This window comes from Miscanthus floridulus, chromosome 4 (genome assembly GCF_019320115.1).
Source record: "Miscanthus floridulus cultivar M001 chromosome 4, ASM1932011v1, whole genome shotgun sequence".
In the NCBI taxonomy this organism is placed as follows: domain Eukaryota; kingdom Viridiplantae; phylum Streptophyta; class Magnoliopsida; order Poales; family Poaceae; genus Miscanthus; species Miscanthus floridulus.
Genome location: NC_089583.1, coordinates 36,484,547 through 36,508,531, shown reverse-complemented (window position 1 = coordinate 36,508,531; position 23,985 = coordinate 36,484,547). Strand labels below are relative to the sequence as shown.

Sequence of the window (23,985 nt, the reverse complement as noted above, 5' to 3'; positions counted from 1 at the left end):
ACGCAACGTGGCTATCACTATCCTCTGATCCACCCTGAAGACGCTGTAGTGCCGAACATGTTTAGCGAGTAGAAAACCATGAGATTGATTCAAAACAAGGACGCATGTTCTTCCTCCTTCCATGGTGGTGGTGGTGGTGGTGATGGTGTTCTGGGGGCACTCCTCCATTCCTGCAAGCAATGCAGGTGAGATGGAACAGAAGAGATAGCAGGGAGCCAGGAGTGGCGCTCCAGACCATGGTCATTCATCAATAATGGCCAGGCGGCAATCAGCAAAGCAAATTCTGAATCTGTTTTACAGAGTAACAATCAAATCAATCCAAAGAAGAGGACATGAATCCATCGATCTCCCTCCCCTTAACTAACTTAAAAAAAAATCCATAGCTCTAGTAGTACTTGTAAACGTCACGGCAGTCGGCAGCAGCGGTAGCGGTGGGGCGGGCGGGCGGATCCGGCGCCTCAGCCTCAGCCGCGGCAGCGGGTGATGCGGGAGCAGCCGCGGTGGTAGGGGTTGGCCTGCGCGCCGGGGCGGCAGTTGTAGTAGCTGGCGCCGCGGCGGGAGCAGGGAACGTTGCCCCGCTGTAGAGCGCGGTAGCTGATGTACCCGCCGCCGCCGTAGAGCGCGCGGCGGTGGGACTCGGCGGACTCCCCCAGGTCCAGGGCGGACTCCTCGGCGAGGCACTCGCCCACCGTGCCGCGGCACTCCCTCCGGCTCCGGCCCCCCGAGGAGAGGAAGCCCAGGTCCAGGTCCAGGTGGCTCCCGCCGGCGGCCGACGCGGACGCCGCCACGGTCAGCAGCAGGAGGAGGACGGCCAGCGCGAGCTTAGCCATGGCGTATGCAAGCGGCGGCGGCGGTGGGGAACGGGGGAGAGGAAGGACGGAGGCAGAGAGCCCGTGAGCTGTCCTGTTGTGCGCGTGAGAGAAACGGAGAGGGAGGCGCAGACAGACAGAGAGAGATAACTAATAATAAAAGGAAGGAGAGAGAAGCGAACGCGGCGCCGAGGGAGCGGACGGACGCCGGCGGCGGCGGCCCAACTGGGCACAGCTCATCGCCAAGTGCTGCTCCTGCCAAACGAGGCCACGATGGATGACGGTGCTAGTCAAAGTACAGTGGCGGTGAGAACCATAATTGCAGTGCTAACGAAAGACGTGCACAATGAACAACTAAGGCCGTTTCCAACAAAATTTTCTCCTACAGTAAAAGAGCATGTTTAGCGTATGTATGGAGTACTAAATATAGATGAAAAAAAACTAATTGTACAGTTCTTGGCAAAATCGCGAGACGAATCTTTTAAGCCTAATTAGTCCATGAAAAGCCTTAAGTGCTACAGTAACCCACATGTGCTAATGACCGATTAATTAGAATCATTAGATTCGTCTCGTAGTTTCCTGATGGGTTCTGTAATTTGTTTTTTTTATTAGTATCCAAAAACCCCTCCCGACATCCTTCCGACACATCCGATGTGACACCCAAAAATTTTCACCTCTCCGACTAAACACAGGGAGGTACACATCAACCAGTTGTCATCTGCCTTACATTAGATACAGTAACAACAATGAAGACGTATCACTGGATAGATAACTGTCGTTCTCGCTTCCTAAAAAATAACTCTGACTAATTTTTATATAAAGCAATATTAATATTTTATGATACATAATTAGTATCATTATATAGGCCGTTGAATCTATTTTCATAATAAATTTATTGGAGATGTAAATGTTGCACGTATTTTTTTATAAATCTAGTTAAACTTATAGCTTGAAAACAAAAAAAAAATGACAATTATTTAGGGACTGAGGGAGTATCGAGGAATGCTTCTTCACAAGGCTTGAATGGAAATCAGTACGGGTAGGTGTGGATGAAGGCGTCAGTACAAATTTTCCTACTCGGATGTAGTTTTTTTTTCTCGAATACGAAGGAGAGCTTCGTATTTTCGTATTACCACACTGATGTAGTGAAGTAGGTATTCCAATAAGCTGAGGCAAATGGATTACAGAATTGAAATGATGAGTGCGGAGGTAAGAAGTTGTTATGAACTCGGTAGCTACATAGCAATTTAGACGGGAAATCAGCAAGAACACAGAGAAAGGGAGGAGAGCACGGCAGGTTCTTTTTCTTCTGAATCTAACACGGCAGGTTCTGTGGGAGGGTTCTGTTTCTCAGTTACAGGAAAGCAGTTCACCCGCCATGCCCTGTTCCCTTGCAACTGGGCCACGCACTTGGGCCAAGCCCACTACCAGTTCCTAACAGAAGTGTTGCAAAAGGGGAGCTGATTCTTTACTCGTAAGCAACCCTCACAACGGTGCAGAATTCAGTTTGGTTATCATCGCCTTATAAGGGTATGTGAAGTTGCAAGCCAAGCCTGTTCGGCTGGCTGGTCAGCCAGCTTGTTTTGTTTTTTTTTTCTTTAGCCGGAGCAGTATTTTTCTTTCATAATATTCCAGCATAAATAGTGTTTTTCAGTATGAACAGTAAATAATCAAGTTCAGCCAAACACTCTACTGCATGAGCTGCGTAGTTGAGTAGTTCTGTTGTTTAATTGAAGCTGAAACAACCAGTTTCAAGCTAGCTGAACCTTGGTAAAATATTCCAGTGACCTTTGTCAAAAAGGTTTCAAACCAATCAGCTGTACTCTTGCAACTGAAGCACGTGAAACTAGATTTGCACGTACAATGTGCCTCTTGAGTCTTGACCATATATATCTCTCTTTTTTTCCTGGTGTATTCAGTGAAATTTGAAAATTGGCACAACTAGATTTGCACCTAAAACCAGACCGAATTATTCTTCAGTCCCTGCACATGATGAATGAGCGATGCAAACATCAACAATTCATGATTGCATATGGACAAGTGTCTAAAAGGAAACTACAATAATATACAAAATCCAAGATTACAAAAGGTCAAGGCACTCATAGATATGAGAATGTGGTTCTTAGGTAGAGTTAATCATCATTGTAATATTATAAAGCATTGCGCGTGGGGACGTGGGGTACACATGTCACAAGTGCTCTATCCGTCTCTAAATAAATCAACTTCTGGAGTTGTTAAGTCAATCCTTTTTAAGTTTAACTAGATTTTTTAAACACACACCAATATTTATGATGTATCTAGTAATACTAATTTGATGTCATATATCCTGGTGTTCTTTTTTCTAACTCAAGATAACTTTAGAAACTGATTTATTTGAGGACAAGGAAGTATAACCCATAGAATGTGTATAGTGTGTTTAGGTCAAATCGAAGCTAGGGTCATGCTTCTATATCTCCCTTATGTTTTATGCTAGTAATTAACGGTAAATCCTTAAATGCGTAATGTCTTGGTGACCTACTCATTGGCTATAGGAAGAGGCATGTATAAAACCTAGAAAGCTTAAGTAACCAACCTATATTAAAATTGTCTTAGTTTGGAGCAAAATCAATGTGATCTTTTGTCAAATTACCTATTTGGCGACAATGTTGTTTGTTGCCAAGAGAGGCGAGAAAACTAGATTTTTTTCTGTTTTCTTTAACTCGGTGTACAGGAAAGACCACTCACAATATTGCACCTAAGAAGAAGCTTCTTTCATGTGGGCCAAGTAAAACCCCAAAGGCTGGCTGCCCTAGATTTGCCCTAGAACACATGCCACCGGAGTGAATTTAAACATACCATGTTTGAAAAACAAACAAGCTCAAGTTAGGGCTAGCTGGGGATAAACTGACTTAAGCGTCTTGATTAGTCTAATAACTAAAGGATATACTACGGGATCATCTATGCAATAGCGCGTGAACAGCCTAGCTCAGTTGGTTAGGTTCCTTGTGGTGGAACCTGCCCATCCGGGTTTAAGTCCTTGACTTGGCACGGGTGCTCGCATTTTCCTGAATTTATTCCAGAATTAACTTGGCACGGGTGCCCATATTTTTCTAGATTTATTCCAGGATTTAAGGCGCTAGCAAGTTAGGAGGGGAGATGCTTGGCCGCTGTCCCCTCCCTCCGCCTCTATCCCCTTGCCCCCCCCCCCCCCCCCCCCCCCCCCCCCCCCCCCCCCCCCGACCCAAAAGAGAGAGAGAGAGAAGTACCATATAATCCCTCTATCTCAAACTTTTTAACTATGACCAATTATATATAAAAAATATTTATATCTATATTTATAATACATAATTAGTATTATTAGATAGATCGTTGAATATATTTTTATAATAAACTTATTTAGAGGTATAAATATTGCACGTATTTTCTATAAACCTAGTCAGAATTAAGAAAGTTTGATCTGCACGCATCTCATAACGTCTTCCTTTTCGGGAAGGAGGGAGTATGTCCTAAGAGCATCCTCAAGAGTTCTTTAAAAATATCTCCCTATTTTGACCTTTTAATAAAAAATTAAAAAAAATCTCCAATAATTTGGTGAAAGAGCTCTTTAAAAATAAAAAAGTTGCCAAATATTCTCTCCAACTTGTAAGTTTACGCAGTCGATCCGTATTCGCTCCTCGTCCAAAGTGTTTCTTGGGAGATTGGAGGAAATTGAACGCATGAATAAATTAAGAAAATAAAGGGTTTTAGGTGAGAAAATAGTAAGAGACAAAGGAACTGTTAAAAAAAATATTTGGTTGGTTAGAAATAGTTTTGAGTTCCCAAGCAAAATCATTTAGGAAGCTAATATATGAAACTATTGGAGGGGGAAATAAATTAAGGTTGCTATTCATTTTGTTAACTCGCTAAACTTATTGGATTAGCAAATTATTTATAAGAAATACTTGGATTTGCTCTGTGGAGGTTTCAATAACCAACCTGGCTTATAGTCCTGCTAAGATTTTGGAGCAAAACAATCAAATTCTCCCATATTGCCTGTCTGGCAAAGAGGTTAGTTGTTGCCAAAGATGTGAGATCTGAATCAACTGGACTTTTGGTTTTACAAGAAGTGACTTTTCTATGAGAATCACTTCTCATTGAGCTAAACAACAAAATTCTAATCAGATTCTAGTGGGAACATATATGAATCACTTCTCCATTTACTCTAGGAGCTAAAAAAAACCTCCTCATTCAATCTCCACTAGGATCACTTTCCACCTACCCCCGAATCACTCCATTGATAATCAAACTAGAGATATGCCAAACAACTTCAACTAATAAGCCAACTAATATCTATCTCATTAGCTAGCCAAATTCTGCTGATATATTGCCAAAATACTATTTTGTCCTTCCATTGCTCCCTTTTCTCTAGCTTTGTTAATCCTCTCTAGACAAAACAATGACAAGGCATTAGACATTTTCAATATTTCAACCATATACAACCCACATAATAGCTAACCAGCTGGTGTTAACTATGATATGTTAATAACCAAATAAAGTCTAGGAGTATGTCTGCTTCGTGAAGAGCTTAGCTGTTGCCAAAGATGTAAGAGCAGAAACAATTGGATTTTTGGTTTTGAAGGTGACTAGAAAAATGTAGCATTTCCGAACTAGAAAAGAATTTAAATAACTAAACCCCCGTCTGGATCCACTATTTCTAATAATAATTTACTATGGATCCGAACAGGTCCAACTAAATAAGATAGCTAATAGTTAGATGTGCCTAGCTAACAATTGTGGCTCCGTTCACTTGTCTGAATTCTGGAGGAACCTGAATGGTTTGGAAGAATGCTGGATGAATTTGTAAGAGAAAAACATTGTTCCAGATGAAAAAATAAGCGGATTAAGCCGAATTTAAGGGCACACGAACGGGACTAGCTAGCCAAATCTAACTAATATAGAGTGCCAAATTACTGTTTCGTCCTTGCACTGCTCTTCTCAACTTCACCAACCCTCTCTAGACAAAACAAAGACATGAGAATAGCACATCTAATATGATATATTAGCCAGCTATAAATACTGGGCTCCAATTTAGCTATAATATCAAACGACTTTTGAATCCACCCAAAAAGAAAAAAGAAATCAAACGACGATTGAAGCAAATCAATACTATACCCGTTTTCCCCTCTTTGCTCGTTGTTGTGAAAGGGAGACTTGACTGAAACTGACTGAAAAATACTATTTCGGCCTTGTTTGCTGGTCTGAAACTTGACTGAAACTGACTGAAAACACTGTTCCGACTATATTATTATAAAAGAAAAATATTATTCCGGCTAAAAAAAAAAAAAAGCCAAAGAGCAAGCCGAACGGGGCCGAGCATAGCGGGCTTTTCGTTTTGGAGGGAAGTTGCGCGCCACCTGATTTCCTTCATCTGCTTCAAACGCGGCGAGAGATCGGAGGCCAAAGCGGCGCGGCGTGGCGCGCGAACAAGGCTGTGGTCTCAACCCCAAGCACCGCGCGTCTCCACTCCCCGGCCCCCCTCCCGCCCTCCGCCTACCCGCCTCCCGGTCCCGGCCCGCGCGCAGCGTGGCGCGCCCGGTCTCCATCCGCCGTCGCCGCCTCCGTCTGCGTGTCCCTCCACCTCTTCTCTCCGCGAAATCGATGTCCTTTTTCTAGGTCTCCAGCGCACGCCTGCTCGCCCGACGGAATGTCGTGGCCAGAATCTTGGAACCACAGCTGTGTCTCTATGTGCGCGGCCGCGTGGGTGCGTGCGTGTGTTTCCGCATTCTGTGGTAGCGTTCATTCCGTTTGGCTGAGACGGGAGAACAGGGATGGGAACTTTTCTCTTGGTGGTCCTCGTGCGGGGCTTCACCAGAGAAGGGGCGAAAAGGGGTGGGCGTTTCTCGTAGATCCGTTTTAAATTTTTGTAGGATTTAACTCGAAGAGTATGAACACTGGCCGAAACTCGTGGGTTTGACCGTTTGAGTGATTCACACATTGCCTGTTTGAATTGCTTGCTACTTAGAGTGCTGTACTGTTTTGCCTTTGTGCAACGGGCGCATTACAAAATCAAGTTTATTACGATATATCTAAATGGAGTGTCATTTGGAAAACAAGAATAAATGTGATATTTATTTCCCATCTTTGTTTAGTTTTTTATGTAAATTTTCATCAAGAGAATACCTGTAATAGCACTTTGGTGTATTTGCCGGCACATCAATGCAAAAAAAAAAAAAAAAATGAATGAATGTCTCATTGATTGTGTTTTCATTATATTTTGGTTCTGCATACATTAGTGCATTTCTTGTTTCAAAAAAAAACATTAGTGCATTTCTTATGATTGTGTTTTCATTGTATGGCCAGTCTGCATGCAACAAGAAGCCACCAGCATCCACTCCACCACCTGCCATCTATCACCGTCACTGTCTACTGCACGGTATTCTTCTCCATTCCCCATCCTTGTAGCTATTGCTTTTCTCTCTGCAGATTTTTGTAGTTCTGGATTTTTGACACACCTGCTAAATTAAAATGCCGCCAGAAAATCTGGAATTCATGTGTCTTTTTTGTCGATCATACTGGATTTACTGAGAGAAGTGGCGACCTATATGGTTTGATGTATTCTTTTGGGGAAACTATGCATCCCTTACTCCCTTAGTGTATTTAGGCTCATGTAGATCTGTTATGAAATCTTGCTGAATTTCAAAGTGCTTTAAGGTTGTCGTACAGTGGGCAAAGTTAAGGCAATTAAGTTCTGCTGGATTCTTAGGAGTTGTATATGATCTTATGAACGGTTCTTTATCAGTTGTAGTTCTGGCAAGGAAAAAACCACTGTTGTGTTATGATATGCCCAATTGGTAAATGCTGGTTGACAAAGAATACAGAGTAACTGTAGAAGTCTGCTTCTGTACACTCAAGAGCGAAAATTTGCTGATTTGATGTTCCCTTTATATTAAAACACTACTTTATCCATGTTCTGTTTGCAGCACAATATGTGTTTGTACTACTTGCTGTTTCTGGTGTCTGTCCCATTTACATAAACCGAAGTAATGGAACATCTATTAAAGAGATGTTATTTGGCAAACAAGAATGGATATGATATTTCATTTCCCCAATATTTTTGGGTTTTCCTTGCAAATTTCATCATAGTCGAGAATACATATCACTTGTCAGTTTGTATGTCTCAGTGCATCAATGCAATAGAGGTCACATTAGTCCAACTATCTACACTTGTTCAGTTCATTCTTTCATATATCTGCATCTTTTGTTATTAAATCTTCAAATTGATTGCTCTCGTTGGTGTTCCAAATTTCCATTTGCAATCGCTGAGATGTTAGAGGGCAAAAGCATATTGTTACAAATGATTCTGCAAAGCATTCAAGATCTGTTCTTAATATACTTTAGGTGTTCTGTTATAGGATTATGTATGAAAATAGAACGTTAGAATACTGGAATTACATGATTTCAGATGAAATGTAACAAGGCAGGCAAATATGAATATGTATATGCTTATGTTCTGTTTTCATAAAAGAGGCGTGTCAAAGCAGTAGGTTCAAGAGGGGACTTGTTCTCATGGCTAGTTGTTATTTTCAGGAAACAAGTAAGAAGGGATGTGCAACGAGAGTTTATATTCCACAATTATCTCATGTGTTGAGAGCTGTTAAAATATGAAAGAATAATACAAAGACAAAACATAGATCTATAAAGGATCAAGTCTCATCAATTCTCATTCCACATGGATAAAGTATTGTGCTTCTGTTGAAATGAAGAAAAATGAATAACTACTTTTTCAATTTCTTTTCATCAATTCTTCTGTTGAAATGAAGAAAAATGAAAAGAAATTGGAAAAAATTCAACAGAATAGGACTTCACATGGCAAAGACAGGAGCTTGAACTCACATAATCCATTCTCTTTTGTTCAATAAACAAATCACAATATTAGTAGAAACAATCAACATTTTTCCGCTGTGTTTTATTGATATTCTCCTTATTATTTACCAAAGTATAGGATTTTATTCTCTAGAGGAAAGGCTTAGTATTTAATTTGCAATGCTATTTTTGAAATTATATATTTGTACTCTTTCATACCCAGTTGATATGTTCTAAAGTGCTAATATATCACACACTGGTATGAATATTCCAATTCTATGACCTAACTGATCTCTTATTGCTTATGCAGGATCTTGATGAAGACAAACGATATACTTTGCTGTTAGAATACTCCACAAGATTAATAACCAATCCCTCTTTGGCAGTTCATCAGAATGGAGTGCAACAAGGAAGAAGCTTCAAGAGCTAAGGATTTAGCTGTGGTAAAGCTGCAAGAAGCAAACTATGCTGGTGCTAAAAGGATTGCCCTCAAGGCTCAAAAGCTTTTCCCTGGCCTTGAAAATATTTCTCAGCTGTTATCCTTCAAGTAGAAACAACTGCAGATGACATGTTACTCAAGAAACAATACCACAAACCTGCTCTCTTACTCCATCCAGATAAGAACAAGTTTGTGGGTGCTGAAGCTGCCTTTAAGCTAATTGGAGAAGCTCACATGATACTGACAGATAAAGTAAACCGTTCGCGTCATGACTCAAAAAGGAACTCAGTTATTCCAAAATCTGCACCAAAGAAGCGTGGACGACCATCAAAGAAAACTGACTATGTTGCTAAGAGGGCCAATAAGGAGAACACTGATGCTGGATATTCAACTTTCTGGACCATTTGCTTGACTTGTGGAACCAAATACCAGTATCCATATAGTTTGTTGATGAAAGTTCTCTGGTGCCAGATCTGCTCAAAGAGTTTCCTTGCTTATGATTTGTCTAAGAAACCTTCTGTCGGAGTGGAAGCATCAAATCCATTGACTGGATTTGGGATGCAACACCAAATGTTCCCCCCAAATCAATGGACACACTTTGCCAACCAACAACACAATTACCAGAGTGTCCCTACTCAGCAAAATCCTATCACTGGTCATCAAGCTCCTGTCCCCAACCAGCAACAGCAACCTCAGGATGTCTCTGGTAAGCAAACTCCAGACATTAACTAGCAACAACGATCACAGAAATTCCCTTTCAGTTCAGGGCAAAAGAATGTGGTAAATTCTCATCCATGGGGTGGATCTGGTATGCAACAGGAAATGTGTCCTCTGAGTCAACCCACACATGTATCTGACCAAAAACTCTACTATCAAAGGGCCCCCTGTCAGCAAAACCCTGTCAATGGTCATCAAACTCCTGTCACTGACCATCAACAGCAATCTCCGAAAGTTGTGGATAAGAATACTTCTGTCACTACCCAGCCACAATCTACAAAACCCCCTTTCAATTCAGGATCAAAGAATGTAGCGAGTTCTCAAGGGGCAGCCTTCCCGAACAATAATGCAACTGCAAACAGTAACCTTATGGCTGAAGCTGGGGCTTGTAATAGAGAAATGATTACAAGGCCATCATTCAATGATGAAAATGGCGAAGAAAGAACTAAATCACCAGTTGTGAATTCTGATAAAGTTCATCTAGTAAACGAGCAAATGAAGGGAAAGGAGGTAGCTACAGGATCCAGTCATCCTGTTGCCATAAATGGTAGCCAGGTTGCTACGAAAGATGATGTTCTTACTGCCACAAGTGCAGATAAACCATCTGGGCAGCATCCTTGTATAGCAAGCCAGCAGAGAAATAATGTCATTGTTGAAGATGGGTCTGATGGGTGTGGAAAGGTTAGTGATCATCTTCCTGATTCTCCTGCAAAGAAAAGAACATTCTTCCTATACTGGTGGCAAAAGTGATCATACAACAGAAAATGAAGTTGCTGAAGCAAACAGCCAACACAAATATAGTATTCCAAGCAAAGAGAAGATGACAAATGAAAAAGAAGAAGTGATCAGTGGCTTAAATCACAATGTGTTGCAAGGAACAAAAAGAAAACAACAAACTGCAAGTTCTGGAACTGGAAGCGATGCTGCTGCTAGATCTGTGAACAATAGTATTCCCTGCAATATTACAGTTTCATGTCCAGATTCAGATTTCTACGACTTTGAGAAAAACAGGGATGCAGATCGATTCACAGTTGATCAGATATGGGCAATTTATGATGATCTTGATGGCATGCCAAGATACTATGCTCGAATTAATCAGGTTTACTCTCCAAACTTCATGTTGCAGTACACATGGCTAGAGCATGATCCTTTGTGTGATGCTGAGAAGGAATGGTCTTCTAAGGAGCTGCCTGTTGCATGTGGAAATTGCAGAGTTGGAACAACACTCTTGACTGAAGATACCAAGATGTTTTCTCATGTTGTTTCTTGGACAAAAGGAAGGAAGAGGAACAGATATGAGATTTATCCTAAGAAAGGTGAAGTTTGGGCACTTTTCAGGGGATGGGACATCAAGTGGAGTTCAGATTCCGATGATCATAGGCATTATGATTATGATATTGTTGAAATCACCTCAGACTTTGCTACGGGTTTAGGCACTTATGTGGTTCCCTTGGTAAAGATTAAAGGTTTTGTCAGCTTATTTGTTCAATCAAGCAATGAAGCACCATTTCTGATACCTAGTGGCAACACCCTTAGTTTCTCGCACAGCATCCCTTTTCACAGGTTGGCAGAAACTGAGAGGAAACACATCCCAAATGGTGCTCTTGAGCTGGATACTGCATCACTACCTTCTAATTTGGAGAAAGCGTTTACTCCTGTGAACCTTGACAGCAGTTTTATGAGCACCAGAGATGGTAACACTGCATGTAATGTTTCATCTACCAGCTCTTGTAAAGTGCCAGTTGGAAAGACCGAACAGAGTCAGGATGGTACTGGTACAGATGTGAAGGATGAAGTTGAGAAATTGAATCAGAATACAAAGATTGAACAAGATAATGGCTCAGAAGCTTCAGTGATTGATCATTGTGGTGATGGGTGGAATGATAGCTCTCCACCAGAATCTCCAACTAGCTTTTGTTACCCTGATACAGAGTTTTGCAACTTTACTAGTTTGAGATCATTTGACAAATTCAAGAAAGGGCAAGTATGGGCACTGTATTGTGATACTGACAAGTTCCCAAAGTACTATGGTTTAATAAAGAGCGTCGATTCAGAAGACTGCAGAATTAACATAAAGTGGCTTGAGCACTGTCCATGTGAACAAGTGGAGAAGCGCTTGGCACAAAATGGTTTGTCTATTGGCTGTGGAATATTTGAAGTCAGCAGGCAAAGTGAAATCTATGATTGTACAGAAGTCTTCTCTCACAATATGGAGGTGACGCTGACGGGTAAAGGGAAAAAAATATGAAATCCTTCCATGTACTGGCCAGGTATGGGCTATATACAAGAACTGGAGCCGTGCATGGAGCTTCGAAGATTACAGTAGATGTGGATATTTTCTGGTCGAGGTCATGGAGATTTCTAATGGAAATATAACAGTGTCATGTCTTACTAAAGTGGAGGGGTTTAGCACAGTATTCATGCCAGAGCAGAAAGGTGAATCCAGGAGTTCCATGAGAATAGCAAGGAGTGACTTGATTATGTTCTCTCATCAGATTCCTGCCTTCCGCTTGACAAATGAAAACGACCATCTTTGTGGTTACTTGGAACTTGATCCTGCATCACTACCAGAAGTTTTACTGGTCAGAAAAACCAAGTGAAACATTGGCGATTTGATAGAGGATTTTGGCACCATGAAAAGTCAAGGTATGGTTTTGACAATGTATCATAAATTTGAATAGACTAGTTTAGCATGATTGAACACATGGCACTTCTTCAGCTATTGTTAACTATTCATTTGTTTTCTCTGCAGTGCGATGTTGACAAAGCTGTGGTACTGGATTGTTTATTTTGGTTGTTAACTGTACCTTGTGTCATGTAAACAGGCCAATTCATTAGTTTGCTACCTGATGCCACTATGTTAAGCCTTTTGCTGGCTGGCTCTCGCTTTAGGTTTCATCTCACCTGTTTGTCTTTGTTATTACATCCATTGTGGACATTTTGGTGGCTATACCAGTTGGTCACGGCTATTGTTCGCACCTTAGCAGTGCTTGCACACTAGCATTTGAAACTTTAACAGCATTAGCATGTACTGTATGTACTACGCTCCATATCTCATATCTGGAAACTGAGATGGGTGTGTGGAATTGACGTGTTCCTGTCTTCTCCTTTTATCGTTGTGTGTGCTGCTTGAAGAATCCTGAAATGCCTACTTTCCAGTGCGGCTAAGCTAATCGTGAGCGCATGTTTGCTATTAGTATAGTCCTTTTTTGAAGATCTGTTATCTTCGTTGATCTTTCAAAGTTATTGTATGTTTACGATTTGCTGGATACTGAAAGTAGCTTCTTTGTGTATTATATGTGTGTGTGTGTGTGTGTGTGTGTGTGTATATATATATATATATATCAACTTACAATTTTTCGTTGATCTAGCAGTAAACTGACTGCGCACGTGTCATCTCTCAAGGCAGGCTCATTTTTATTTAATTCAAATTGTAGTTGCATACACGTCTTCAGTACCTTTGTTCCACTTAAGCAATACCTCTTTCCGTCTTCTCAACTTTTGTTCCACTTTCAGCCTGTTCGCTGGTTGGTTTTTGAGTTGATAAGTCTGGCTGATACTAGTTTGTTATGAGAGAAAAATACTATTGACTGACTGATAAGCCATAGCTGAAACCAACAAGCGAAATACCTCCGTCTAAATTGTAAGTCCTTTTAGCTTTTCTAGTTATATGTATATAAATTCGACTATGCATCTAAAAAATTTAAACAATAAGAGAGTATGCATCATGTCTTCTCCATGTCTCTTCACGCAAAATGTAAGACATCGAAAACCAGATAAAAAAAATTCTAGAATCACCAGTTCGTCAATGGCTTCGAAGCTGGCAGTGGCAGCATCAGGCCATAGCCTCCATGTTGCGACACGCTGGCAAACAATTCTATAGTACTAGATAGAGATGAAGAGAGTAAAATTTGCACATGGCACGTCACCTCTTCCCATCGCTCAACCAATTAAGCACTCAATCAAACCAACATCACATCGCAGGTACTACCTGCAATCGCAATGGCTGTGGCCTCGTCGGCGTTGGACGCGGTGGCGGCTCTCTTCTCGCTGATCATGGCCGTGGCGGCGCCACTGTTCGACTCCCAGGTCGTCCTCCCGCTGAGCCTCTACCCGCCGCCGCTGGTGGACGTGTTCCGGTGGTTCATCGCCGAGTTCGACAACTACATCGTGGCCGACCGGCCGCCTTTCTTCCGCGGCCTCGTCTGGCTCGACCTCGACTTCCTCTGGCCGGTCAGCGTCGCCAACCTCTACGGCATCCTCGTGCGCCGACGCTGGTCCGCCACCACCTCCCTCATGGCCGGTATCTACATGCTCACCTATCTGGTAATACGGATAACCATCGTCTCCCCGGGCAGCCCCTATGTCTCCGATTTTTTTTGTTTTTCCTTTTGTTTTTAAGTTTTTTACAAATCCTTGGACCTTCAGCTCGGCGCCAGGTTAATTGAGCTAATATGTCTCGGCGTCAGCATATTTGGTGCTTCGGTTTCGGGGCCACATAGACGTCGATGCAAATGTGACGGTGGCATGATAGATAGCACTGCGCCATAGACTTTGGCGCCTTAGCGCCGAGCACGGTGTCAAGATCTACGGCGCCGTGCTGCTGTTTAAAATAAGCACCCCCTTTTCTGGCCGAGGCTTCTTCTTTTTCTTACTCCTCCCTCTCGGGTTTTTCTCTCCCCACTTCGCCATACCTCAAGAATCATCATATTAGATCTTGGAAACTTAGATTTGATCCATAGATCTTCGAGAGCAAGGTATCATCACTTCCCTCCTAATTTTTTTTTTCACATCGATTTGGTATATATTAATATTTGTATTATTCAACCGTAGGATGTCAAGGCGTGGAGAAGCTAGCAAGCCAAGCTAACCTCAACGTATCATGTTATATTATGGGTTCATTGTTGTTCATCAAATGAGACATCCTAGGTTTAGGTTTTAGGGTTTATTGCTTTCGGTTCTTACAATGAAATTGGTTGAATTGTAGTTATGGTCGGATGATCGAAAATGCCTTCGATCCATTGCCTCTGCCTAGTGGTGTTTTAGTGTCCATGTGCTTTTACGGTGAACTTTGCAAGGTAGCCCAGTCCGATGAAGAGGGCACGTATAGGCAGAGGTATCGGATGTGTGCCAATTTTACGTTTGAGCCTACACTTCGTCAGCGCCACATTAACAAGATGGTAAGAAATTGATGTTGTGTAATAATTATTTTGTCATATGAAGTCATGCATAGTTTATTTGGTGTGTAACATTTAAATGTATTGTAGACCTCTCCACCGCTCTGTGATTTTGAATAGTGGATCGACACTGAGATCAAGTAGGAAGACAAGGAGTGGATGTAGAAACTGTTGAAGTGGGAGGCAGAGGACAAGGAGATGAAGGAGAAGAGACGTAGGGGAGGCTGCAGAAAAAGAGCACAAGGAAGATGAGGAAAGGAGGCGTATTGCTGTGTACAGGGAGGAGAGAGAGAAGCTAGAGTGTGCGCGTTGAGCGAAAGAAGCGATAGAGGAGAATCCCGATGCCATGAGGAATGAAAAGTGGCCTCGTTGCACTCAGTAGTCTCCATGACTTGCTAGTTTTATGGTTTATTCATGAACAATATTATCTAGTCTTGGACTTTTCATTGTGTTGTCATGTAATGCACTTCAAGTATGGACGTACTTAGATCATGTACTGTGTTATTTAGTTTGTTGGCATGTACTTCTAGTATTATTGTGTTGTTTACTGTGCTCTAGTATTGGACTTTTCAATGTATCGTTGTTTTCATTATTTGTGGTCATAATATTCATGTTAATATTCTGGAGTAGTGCATTACGTAATTCAACACGTACAACACATGAAATGACATGTGAGAACATGTACCAAACTAGAGTACAGAGGTCCTGAACTAAACCTAACATGACTTAGGTAATTGAAGCGAACAACAAGCACATGAAATGACATGTGAGAACATGTACCAAACAAGGGTACAGAGGTTCTTTGACTAAACCTAACATGCCTTGGATAATTAAACCAAACAATAAACACATGGATGTGGCATGTGAAGAAGATAGATTTCTTCTAGTAGTGTGGCCATATAGCAAATTATGTTGCACCTTCTCTATAGTATCCTCTCATTGTTGTTGATGGTGGTGGCGGGGTGGCGGCGGAAGCCCCTTATTCTTGTGATTAGGACAGGTGCAATATAGATCATTACAGAGTGGCTCCTAGGAACCGGCACCATTGTTGTTGTCGTTATCTTCATTGTCCTTGTAACCGCTACTAACTTCCCTTTCTGGATCGAAGATACGATCCTACAGATAGTAGATGTACTGCTGATGTAGATAAATTGGTCGAGGATCGTCCCACCTAGTAAACCCACAGTTTTCTTCGGACTCGAAAGACTGTAATAAGTATATCCTATAAGTTGTAGTGCAATCGAGAAACATATTTAACAAACAAATAGTAATGGCAATTACCCATGCTCGCGGGTATTTGAAGAAGCAGCGACCTCTATCCATCCCGTCGGTGAACATCTGCACTAAGCAGTCTTCACCATGCATGTATTTTTGGCCAATCTTCCTTCCGGTTATCGTATCCTCTGAGAGGGCACTCTTTGGTGAAATCACTCTTGCTCTTGGGGGAAAGCTGATATACTGGTTCCTCAAAGAAATTAGGACCAAGAGACCCCTCCCACACAATGGGAGTTCCCTTTGTCCCCTCTTTTGTCCCCCACTATCGAAACCATTTCCTTTAGACAACCCTCCAGACATTCCTACTCCAATGAAACCTAATACTAGTTTGATTTTGGTTTTGGTTAGCAATGCATCCTGGAACGCATATATATAGGTGGAGGCAGGTTTACTAGCCGTTATATTGTGTTGTAAATGCTCCTAGTATTATTGTATTGGCATGTACTTTTAGTATTATTATGTTGTTTACTGTGCCCTAGTATTGGACTTTTCATTGTGTTGTTGTTTTCATTATTTGTGGTCATAATATTCATGTTAATATTCTGGAGTAGTGCATTACGTAATTCAACACGCACAACGCATGAAATGGCATGTGAGAACATGTACCAAACTAGAGTATAGAGGTCCTGGACTAAACCTAACATGCCTTAGGCAATTGAAGCCAACAACAAGCACATGAAATAGCATGTGAGAACATGTACCAAACAAGGGTACAGAGGTTCTTCGACTAAACCTAACATGTCTTAGGTAATTAAACTAAACAACAAACACATGGATGTGGCATGTGAATAAGATAGGTTCCTCCTAGTAGTGTGGCCACATAGCAAATTGTGTTGCACCTTCTCCACAGTATCCTCTCATTGTTGTTGTTGGTGGTGGCAGGGGTGGCGGAGGCCCCTTGTTCTTGTGATTAGGGCAGGTGCAATATAGATCATTGCAAAGTGGCTCCTAGGAACCATCACCATTGTTGTTGTTGTTGTCTTCATCATCCTTGTAACCGCTACTAACTCCCCTTTCTGAATCGAAGATATGATCCTACAGGTAGTAGATGTACTGCTGATGCGGATAAATTGGTCGAGGATTGACCCACCTAGTGAACCCGTAGTTTTCTTCAGACTCGGAAGACTGTAATAAGTATATCCTATAAGTTGTAGTGCAATCAAGAAACATATTTAACAAATGAATAGTAATAGCAATTACCCATGCTCGCGGGTAGGGATGAAAATGGTACGGATATTTTCTGACCGTATTCGAAACCGAATCCATTTAGAGGGGTTGAGATCTGTCCGTATCCGAGTCAACGGTACGGATATTTTCCGACCGTATTCGAAACCAAATCCGTTTAGAGGGGTTGAGATCTGTCCGTATCCGATTCTGGATATCCAACATCCGATACCATATCCGTATCTGAATACTCAAATCACATATTTATGATGTCGATATCCAATCATATCCTATCTGACATAGTTGACACTATCCGTATTCGAATCCGAATCCGGACAAAAATATAAAAACAAATGTAATATCGGTGATATCCGTCCGTATCTGACCCGTTTTCATCCCTACTCGTGGGTATTTGAAGAAGCGGCGACCTCCATCCACCCCCTCAGTGAATATCTGCACTAAGCAGTGCTCACCGTGCATGCATTTTTGGCCAATCTTCCTTTCGGTTATCGTATCATCTGAGAGGGCACTCTTTGATGAAACCACTCTTGCTCTTGGGAGAAAGCTGATACACTAGTCCCTCAAAGAAATCAGGACCAAGAGACCCCTCCCACACAATGGGAGTTCCCTTGGTCCTCTCTTTTCTCTCCCACTGTCGAAACCCTTTCCTCTAGACGACCCTCCAGACATTCCTACTCCAATGAAATCTAATACTAGTTTGATTTTGGTTTTGGTTAGCAATGCATCCTGGAACGCATATATATAGGCGGAGGCAGGTTTACTAGCCATTGTATTATATTGTAAATGCTCCTAGAAAGCCTACTTAGAATCACTGAAAAGCCTACATCGAAGGACACTAGAAAGCCTAGATTCGTTGACTGAAAAGGCTATTCGAATTTAGACTTTCAATCACTATTTGAAATCAGACTAAAAAGGCTATTTAAAAGCCCAACTGAAAAGGCTAGATTCGTGCGCGCAATCAATTCATCTATAAAAGTCTATGTATGATATGATGGTGACATGAAAAATCACTAAAAAGGCTAGATGCTATAGCTGTACTTCACAAATGTACTTTTGCCAAAAAAATTTGATAGAGTTTCCCCTATTTTTTTATATAATCCATACACAAAAATGACATGAATATATGACCACAATACAACATGTACAAGTACACAAATATATACCACTTTCATCTTAAACCATACACATGATCATATTAATAGTTCACACAGTCATTAATTATAGTCCATAAAGTTCATAGTAGTCCATACAGTCCATAATAATAGTCCATACAGTCCAGAGTAATAGTCCATGCAATACATAAAAGACCATGCTAAAAGTCCACAAAATCCATAGTAGTCCATAATAGAATCTACCACTAGTCTACATGTGCCTCCTAGTCTTACCCTTGCCCTTACGAAGAGCGTCGGTGCTGGGAGTGTAATGGCTAGGTGAGCGTCGTCTACATGCTGCTGGCTATGAAGGCTGTGTCAAAGGAACATCGATGAGCTGAGACGGCCCAAACTCCTCGTGCCTCTGGTCCACCTCCTCATTGTCCTCGTCCTCGTACGCTACGCCGTGGCCTATGGACCCTATATGTGCGTGTCTAGACGAACCCAATCCTCCCATGCCTACGGAAGGAACGTGCACATCTCGTATCATGGCTATCCTATAACCACAACGTGTAGCCACACGACATAGCCGACGTGCCAGTCTCTGTTGTACAAAATTTAGTCAACCTAAAGAATGTAACGTAATATTTTTTTCCTGGTTTTTGAGAAGCTTACGTCTAGGAAGTTACGTGTGTCGTTGTCACTTACTCTCGGACGGTGTTTCCTTGCAATGAAGAAGACAACGGCAAGTTAGTAAGACATAAAATATGTGTGTTGGTATGCAACTGAACTGAGAAAACTAAGGCAACTGACTTACCACTCTATCCAAGATTGGTGTTGTCTCCACCTGCGTTCCTACACGAGTAGCTTGGTCATATGCCGTGTCTTCGTCGTCGGAGGACTCGATGTCGGCGTAGTCATCTTGTGTCCATTGTACCCTCAGCCTACAACGTGTCGTGGCTTGGTACCAAGCTTGGTAGCGCCTATACTCATGGTTCATATGCGGCTCGTCATTCTTGTCCACGTTGGCTTCCAGGAGCTCCCACTGTTCCATTTATGAGTGGTGGTGCTGAGCCCAGTCGAAAATCTTCCTGTTCTTTTGATGATCAATCCTACAAGTCACGTAGGTCATTGTTAGTGAAGTTTTTATAGGAAGTAATTCAAATTTCTACAGAAAATTTTGGCAGAGTATCCCTTGTTTTTTGATGCAAACCAAACACAAATATGACATCAATATATGCAATCCATACATGTACAGATATACAAATATATTCCACATTCATCTCAAACCATATCCATGACCATATGAAAAATGCACGAACATCGTCGTTACTTCAACTCATATAGGAATGAAGGCAAATGGACTACAACAGGACAATTGAAATAGCAGGACACTTGTGTAAGTCAACTGAAGTCGAGAACGGCTCTGGTGGCCAAAGCTATCGTACACCGAATTGGCGTGCAACTCTATGTGGCAGGTGGTACTCGACAACATAGAAGCAGATTAGAGGACACCCCATACTGTAGAGGTCGTCATCCTACCCACACAACTAGCTCAACTAAAAAGGAAGTGCCCCCTCTACACCGTATGTCTCCCACATAACCTACAATAGTTCGAAATAAGATGTTAGATAATATGCTAAACCATTTGAAATCAGCATGGGAAATAATATTTACTTACACTAGAGGCCATCAGTGTGTCTAGCTCGTTTGTGAACTCAATGTACGCCCATTCTGACCTCACGTGCGGAACTCTAGCATGGTCCCAAAGGTAAGCAAACATCGGCCATCGACATGGAGGAACCCCTGAGAACCAATCACGATGAGCCAGACCCATGAACCCACATCCACAACTGGAGTAGGTACACGCTTCCTCCAAGTGAGGTTGAGGCTAAAGTCTGATGACATGCCTCGCAAAGCTGCTAGTAAAGAGAGGCCAACACTATAGAGCCCCAACTTACTGACCCACCTAGTCCTTGTCGGTGAGGCAGTGGACCCACATCCATGACGTAGTGTCCCCATTGTGTTGGGGAAGAAAACATAGGCAAACAAGTGTAGGATCCACACCCTACAGAAGTATTGAACTATCTCATCGTCTGCCTCATTAGGGCACTGTGCAAACTCTTGCCTAAACCAGGAGATAAGAACGCCAGAAGTATGACCTCCTTGCTCACCGCCAGGAACCTTATGCCCAAGGAAGGCCTCTACTCATGCTCTCCAACCTTTTGACATGCATGACCTAGTCACTACGTTGTCATAAATCCTTAGACCTAGCATCTTCTGACTGTCCTGGAGCGTAACTGTCATCTCTCTGAAAGACAAGTGAAAGTTGTGAGTCTTCGACCGTCACCTACATTTTAGGCAAAGCAGGATTAGACGTTAGAAAGGCAAGCGAATAACCAATCCATAGGAAAGCAATGTTTCTGGATAATACCTATCAACCAGTGTAGTTATGGCCGCGGAGTTGAACGTGGGCAACCCACGGTGAACCTGAAAAGAGATAACATCTAGGCTAGCTCTTTGCAGGAAAGGAGTGTACCTGTCGTCGTACTGCATGTCCAAGAACCCTTTGTGGGTTCTAGGACGAAGGATGGGAAGGTCCTGCATGGAATAAAACATGGTCTCCCATTATTCCACGAACACATATATTCTTCTCATTACAATAATTTGAATCAAAAGGTATAGATTATTACCTGCCTCCCTCGCTATGAGACGTCCTCGGTTTTGCTCGTCGAAGGCCGGGTTTAGCAGGTGGAATTGTGCCATCCTATAAAAAAAGAAAGTCATTGAAATGGAAATTCAATATACATTAAAACATAAAATTAACATAATTAGAAGCATAAATTGAGACATACATAATTAATGGAAGCAATACGATAAATATGAAATAATGAACACAATCAATGGTCGCACCTCACTAATCTGCCAATGGCACGTGCGTGAATTGTAGCCCAGTCTACCGCACTTGCCACACTTGTATTGCTCGGGGTTAGTAAGAAATAGGGTTCCTCTCCCATGCCTCGTTCTTCCAGGTATTTGATCCATAACCATCTTGTGCCTCGTCCTCTTCTTAGATCCACGCTTGTTCCAATGGTAAGCTAGATCCATAGTGTACTTTGGCCCATCAGATGGAGGCCACTCTCTAGGGTCTCGGTAAGGCACAAAGCTAGGGCTCCATGTGTGCACAAGCGTGTCGACACTGAACTCGTGAGGTATTGAAATCTCTAGTTTGGTTTTGGTGAATTGATGAAACCCTAAGTTCTAACCTAGTTTATCAAAGTGATTATGAGATAGGTAGCACTACTCCAAATGATGAAGCAAATGAAGATCATGACATGATGATTGTGATGCCATGGTAATGATCAAGTGCTTGGACTTGAAAAGAAGAAAGAGAAAAATGAAAGGCTCAAGGCAAATGTATAAGTGGTAGGAGCCATTTCATTTCAGTGATCAAGACACTTAGCGAGTGTGATTACATTTAGGATTAATAGCCATACTATTAAGAGGGGTGAAACTCGTATCAAAATGCGGTTATCAAAGTGCCATTAGATGCTCTAACTCATTGCATATGCATTTAGGATCTAGTGGAGTGCTAACACCCTTGAAAACATTTGTGAAAATATGCTAACACATGTGCACAAGGTGATACACTTGGTGGTTGGCACATTTGAGCAAGGGTAAAGAAGATAGAGTTGAAAATGAGTTAGTCGCGCTGGTCACAGAGTGTCCGGACGCGTCCAGTATGGCGACCGGACGCGTCCGGTATTAATGACCGGACTCTAGCTCAGTGGAGTGACCGAACACTAAGGAGTTACTATTCAGCATCAGGTCAATGTGACATAGCTCGGTACTAGATTTCAGAGAGCGATCGGATGCATCCGGTGTGAACCAGCGAGTCTCGGGTGTGCAGCGCTAAAATTGATCGGACTCTGGGAGCGTTTGGTCTAAAGTGTCCGGACGCGTCTGGTCGGCCTAGATTGGCTATGGGAGCTCTCTGGACTCGACCAAACGCTGCGTCTCCCATGTCCAGTCGGCCTAGAGCGGTTCTGAGAGCTCTCTGGACTCAACCGGACACTAAGTCTCCTGTGTCCGGTCATTCACACCGAATGCGTCCGGTCTCAGTTGAGTGTGGGACTCATGGCAGCAACGACTACTTCATTTGAATGGGACACATGGTGGTCAGACAGCGACTAGACATAGGTGACCTGATGTGTTCGGTCACCCACCGAATGCGTCCGGTGCACACGACCTGCTCGTCCGGTCGATGCGCAGTCAGCCCAATAATTAATCCAACGGCTCTATTGTTTAGGGGTGTCTATAAATACCGTTCGACTGGTTCTAGCTCACTCTCTTGGCCATTTGCATTGACATAGTAACCTTGTGAGCTTAGTCAAAGCCCTCCCACTCATCTTCATCATTGATTCATCATCTTTGTGAGATTGGGAGTGAATCCAAGTGCATTGCTTGAGTGTTTGCATCTAGAGGCACTTGGTGTTCGTGTTTCGCTATGGGATTATCTTGTTACTCTTGGTGGTTGCCACCACCTAGATGGCTTGGAGTAGCGAGGATCATCGAGCGGAGGTTGGTGATTGTCTCTGGCTCCGATCATGGTGATTGTGAGGGGTTCTTGACCTTTCCCCAGCGGAGAGGCAAATGGTACTCTAGTAAATTACTCGTGGCTTGTGTGATCCTCATCTTGTGTTGGTTGTGCGGTACCCTATTGAGGGTTTGGCGTATGATGCCAATTAGCGCGTGAACCTCCAAGTAAGTGAATCACCACAACGAGGACTAGCTTACCACTAAGCAAGTGAACCTCAATAAAAAATCATTGTGTCATCATTTGATTCTAAGATGATTGGTCTTCATTAGTATTCACTCTTGTGATTGATTGGTTCATTCATCAACTCAGCGGTATAACCAACCTGCTCTCTCTCTTTACATTACCGCAAACTAGTTGTCAAGCTCTTTAGTGTAGCTAGTCGGGAGAGCTTGTTAGTTTGGTTAGTGTGGCTCTTTAGTTAGTCTTTGAGAGCATACTAATTTAGTGTAGTGACATAGCCATTGTGTGGATAGAAACTATAGAAACTAGAATTGTGGTAGGTGTCTTGCAATTTTAGTAGGCTAGCGCAACACTTGCATCGCCTCATAATTGTCTAACCGGTTCGCTAAGTGTTGTTGTAGAATTTTTTAATAGTCTATTCCCCCCTCTAGCCATTAGGACCTTTCAAGTGGTATCGGAGTCATGGTCACTGTGATTTGAGGCTTAACAACCTTCGGTGTAAAAATGGCTCAAATCAACAACACTAAGAAGCCACCCCAATTTGATGGCTCAAACTATCCCTATTGGAAGGCTAAGATGACAACTTATATCAAGTCAATCAATAGAAAGGTTTGGAAGGTGGTAGAGTCCAAGATTGAGATTGATGATGAAGAGGCTCCCACCGCTGCCGAAGAAATGTTTCTCCAAAATA

At 42.3% G+C, this 23,985-nt stretch overlaps 2 protein-coding genes and 1 pseudogene across 2 annotated transcripts; 2 read left to right on the top strand and 1 right to left on the bottom strand.

The window, feature by feature from the left end:
- Positions 1-205: 205 nt before the first annotated feature.
- LOC136551332 (rapid alkalinization factor-like) lies at positions 206-1,053 on the bottom strand. Its single transcript, XM_066542901.1, has one exon. The coding sequence runs from the start codon at positions 828-830 to the stop codon at positions 465-467; it is 366 nt and encodes a 121-aa protein (XP_066398998.1). The 5' UTR covers positions 831-1,053; the 3' UTR covers positions 206-464.
- Positions 1,054-9,025: 7,972 nt separating this feature from the next.
- LOC136551331 (uncharacterized) lies at positions 9,026-12,386 on the top strand (annotated as a pseudogene).
- Positions 12,387-13,788: 1,402 nt separating this feature from the next.
- Positions 13,789-14,337, top strand: LOC136548393 (uncharacterized). The gene is made up of 2 exons (XM_066539942.1): positions 13,789-14,112; positions 14,215-14,337. Exons 1-2 carry the CDS (start codon positions 13,789-13,791, stop codon positions 14,335-14,337), a joined length of 447 nt encoding a protein of 148 aa, XP_066396039.1.
- Positions 14,338-23,985: the final 9,648 nt, after the last annotated feature.

Excerpts from the sequence above, each read along its gene's own strand:
- LOC136551332 (XM_066542901.1), bottom strand. The coding sequence starts at position 830 with ATGGCTAAGCTCGCGCTGGCCGTCCTCCTCCTGCTGCTGACCGTGGCG.
- LOC136548393 (XM_066539942.1), top strand. The coding sequence starts at position 13,789 with ATGGCTGTGGCCTCGTCGGCGTTGGACGCGGTGGCGGCTCTCTTCTCG. Across the intron at positions 14,113-14,214 it reads TCTACATGCTCACCTATCTG|CTCGGCGCCAGGTTAATTGA; the intron begins GTAATACGGATA and ends TTGGACCTTCAG.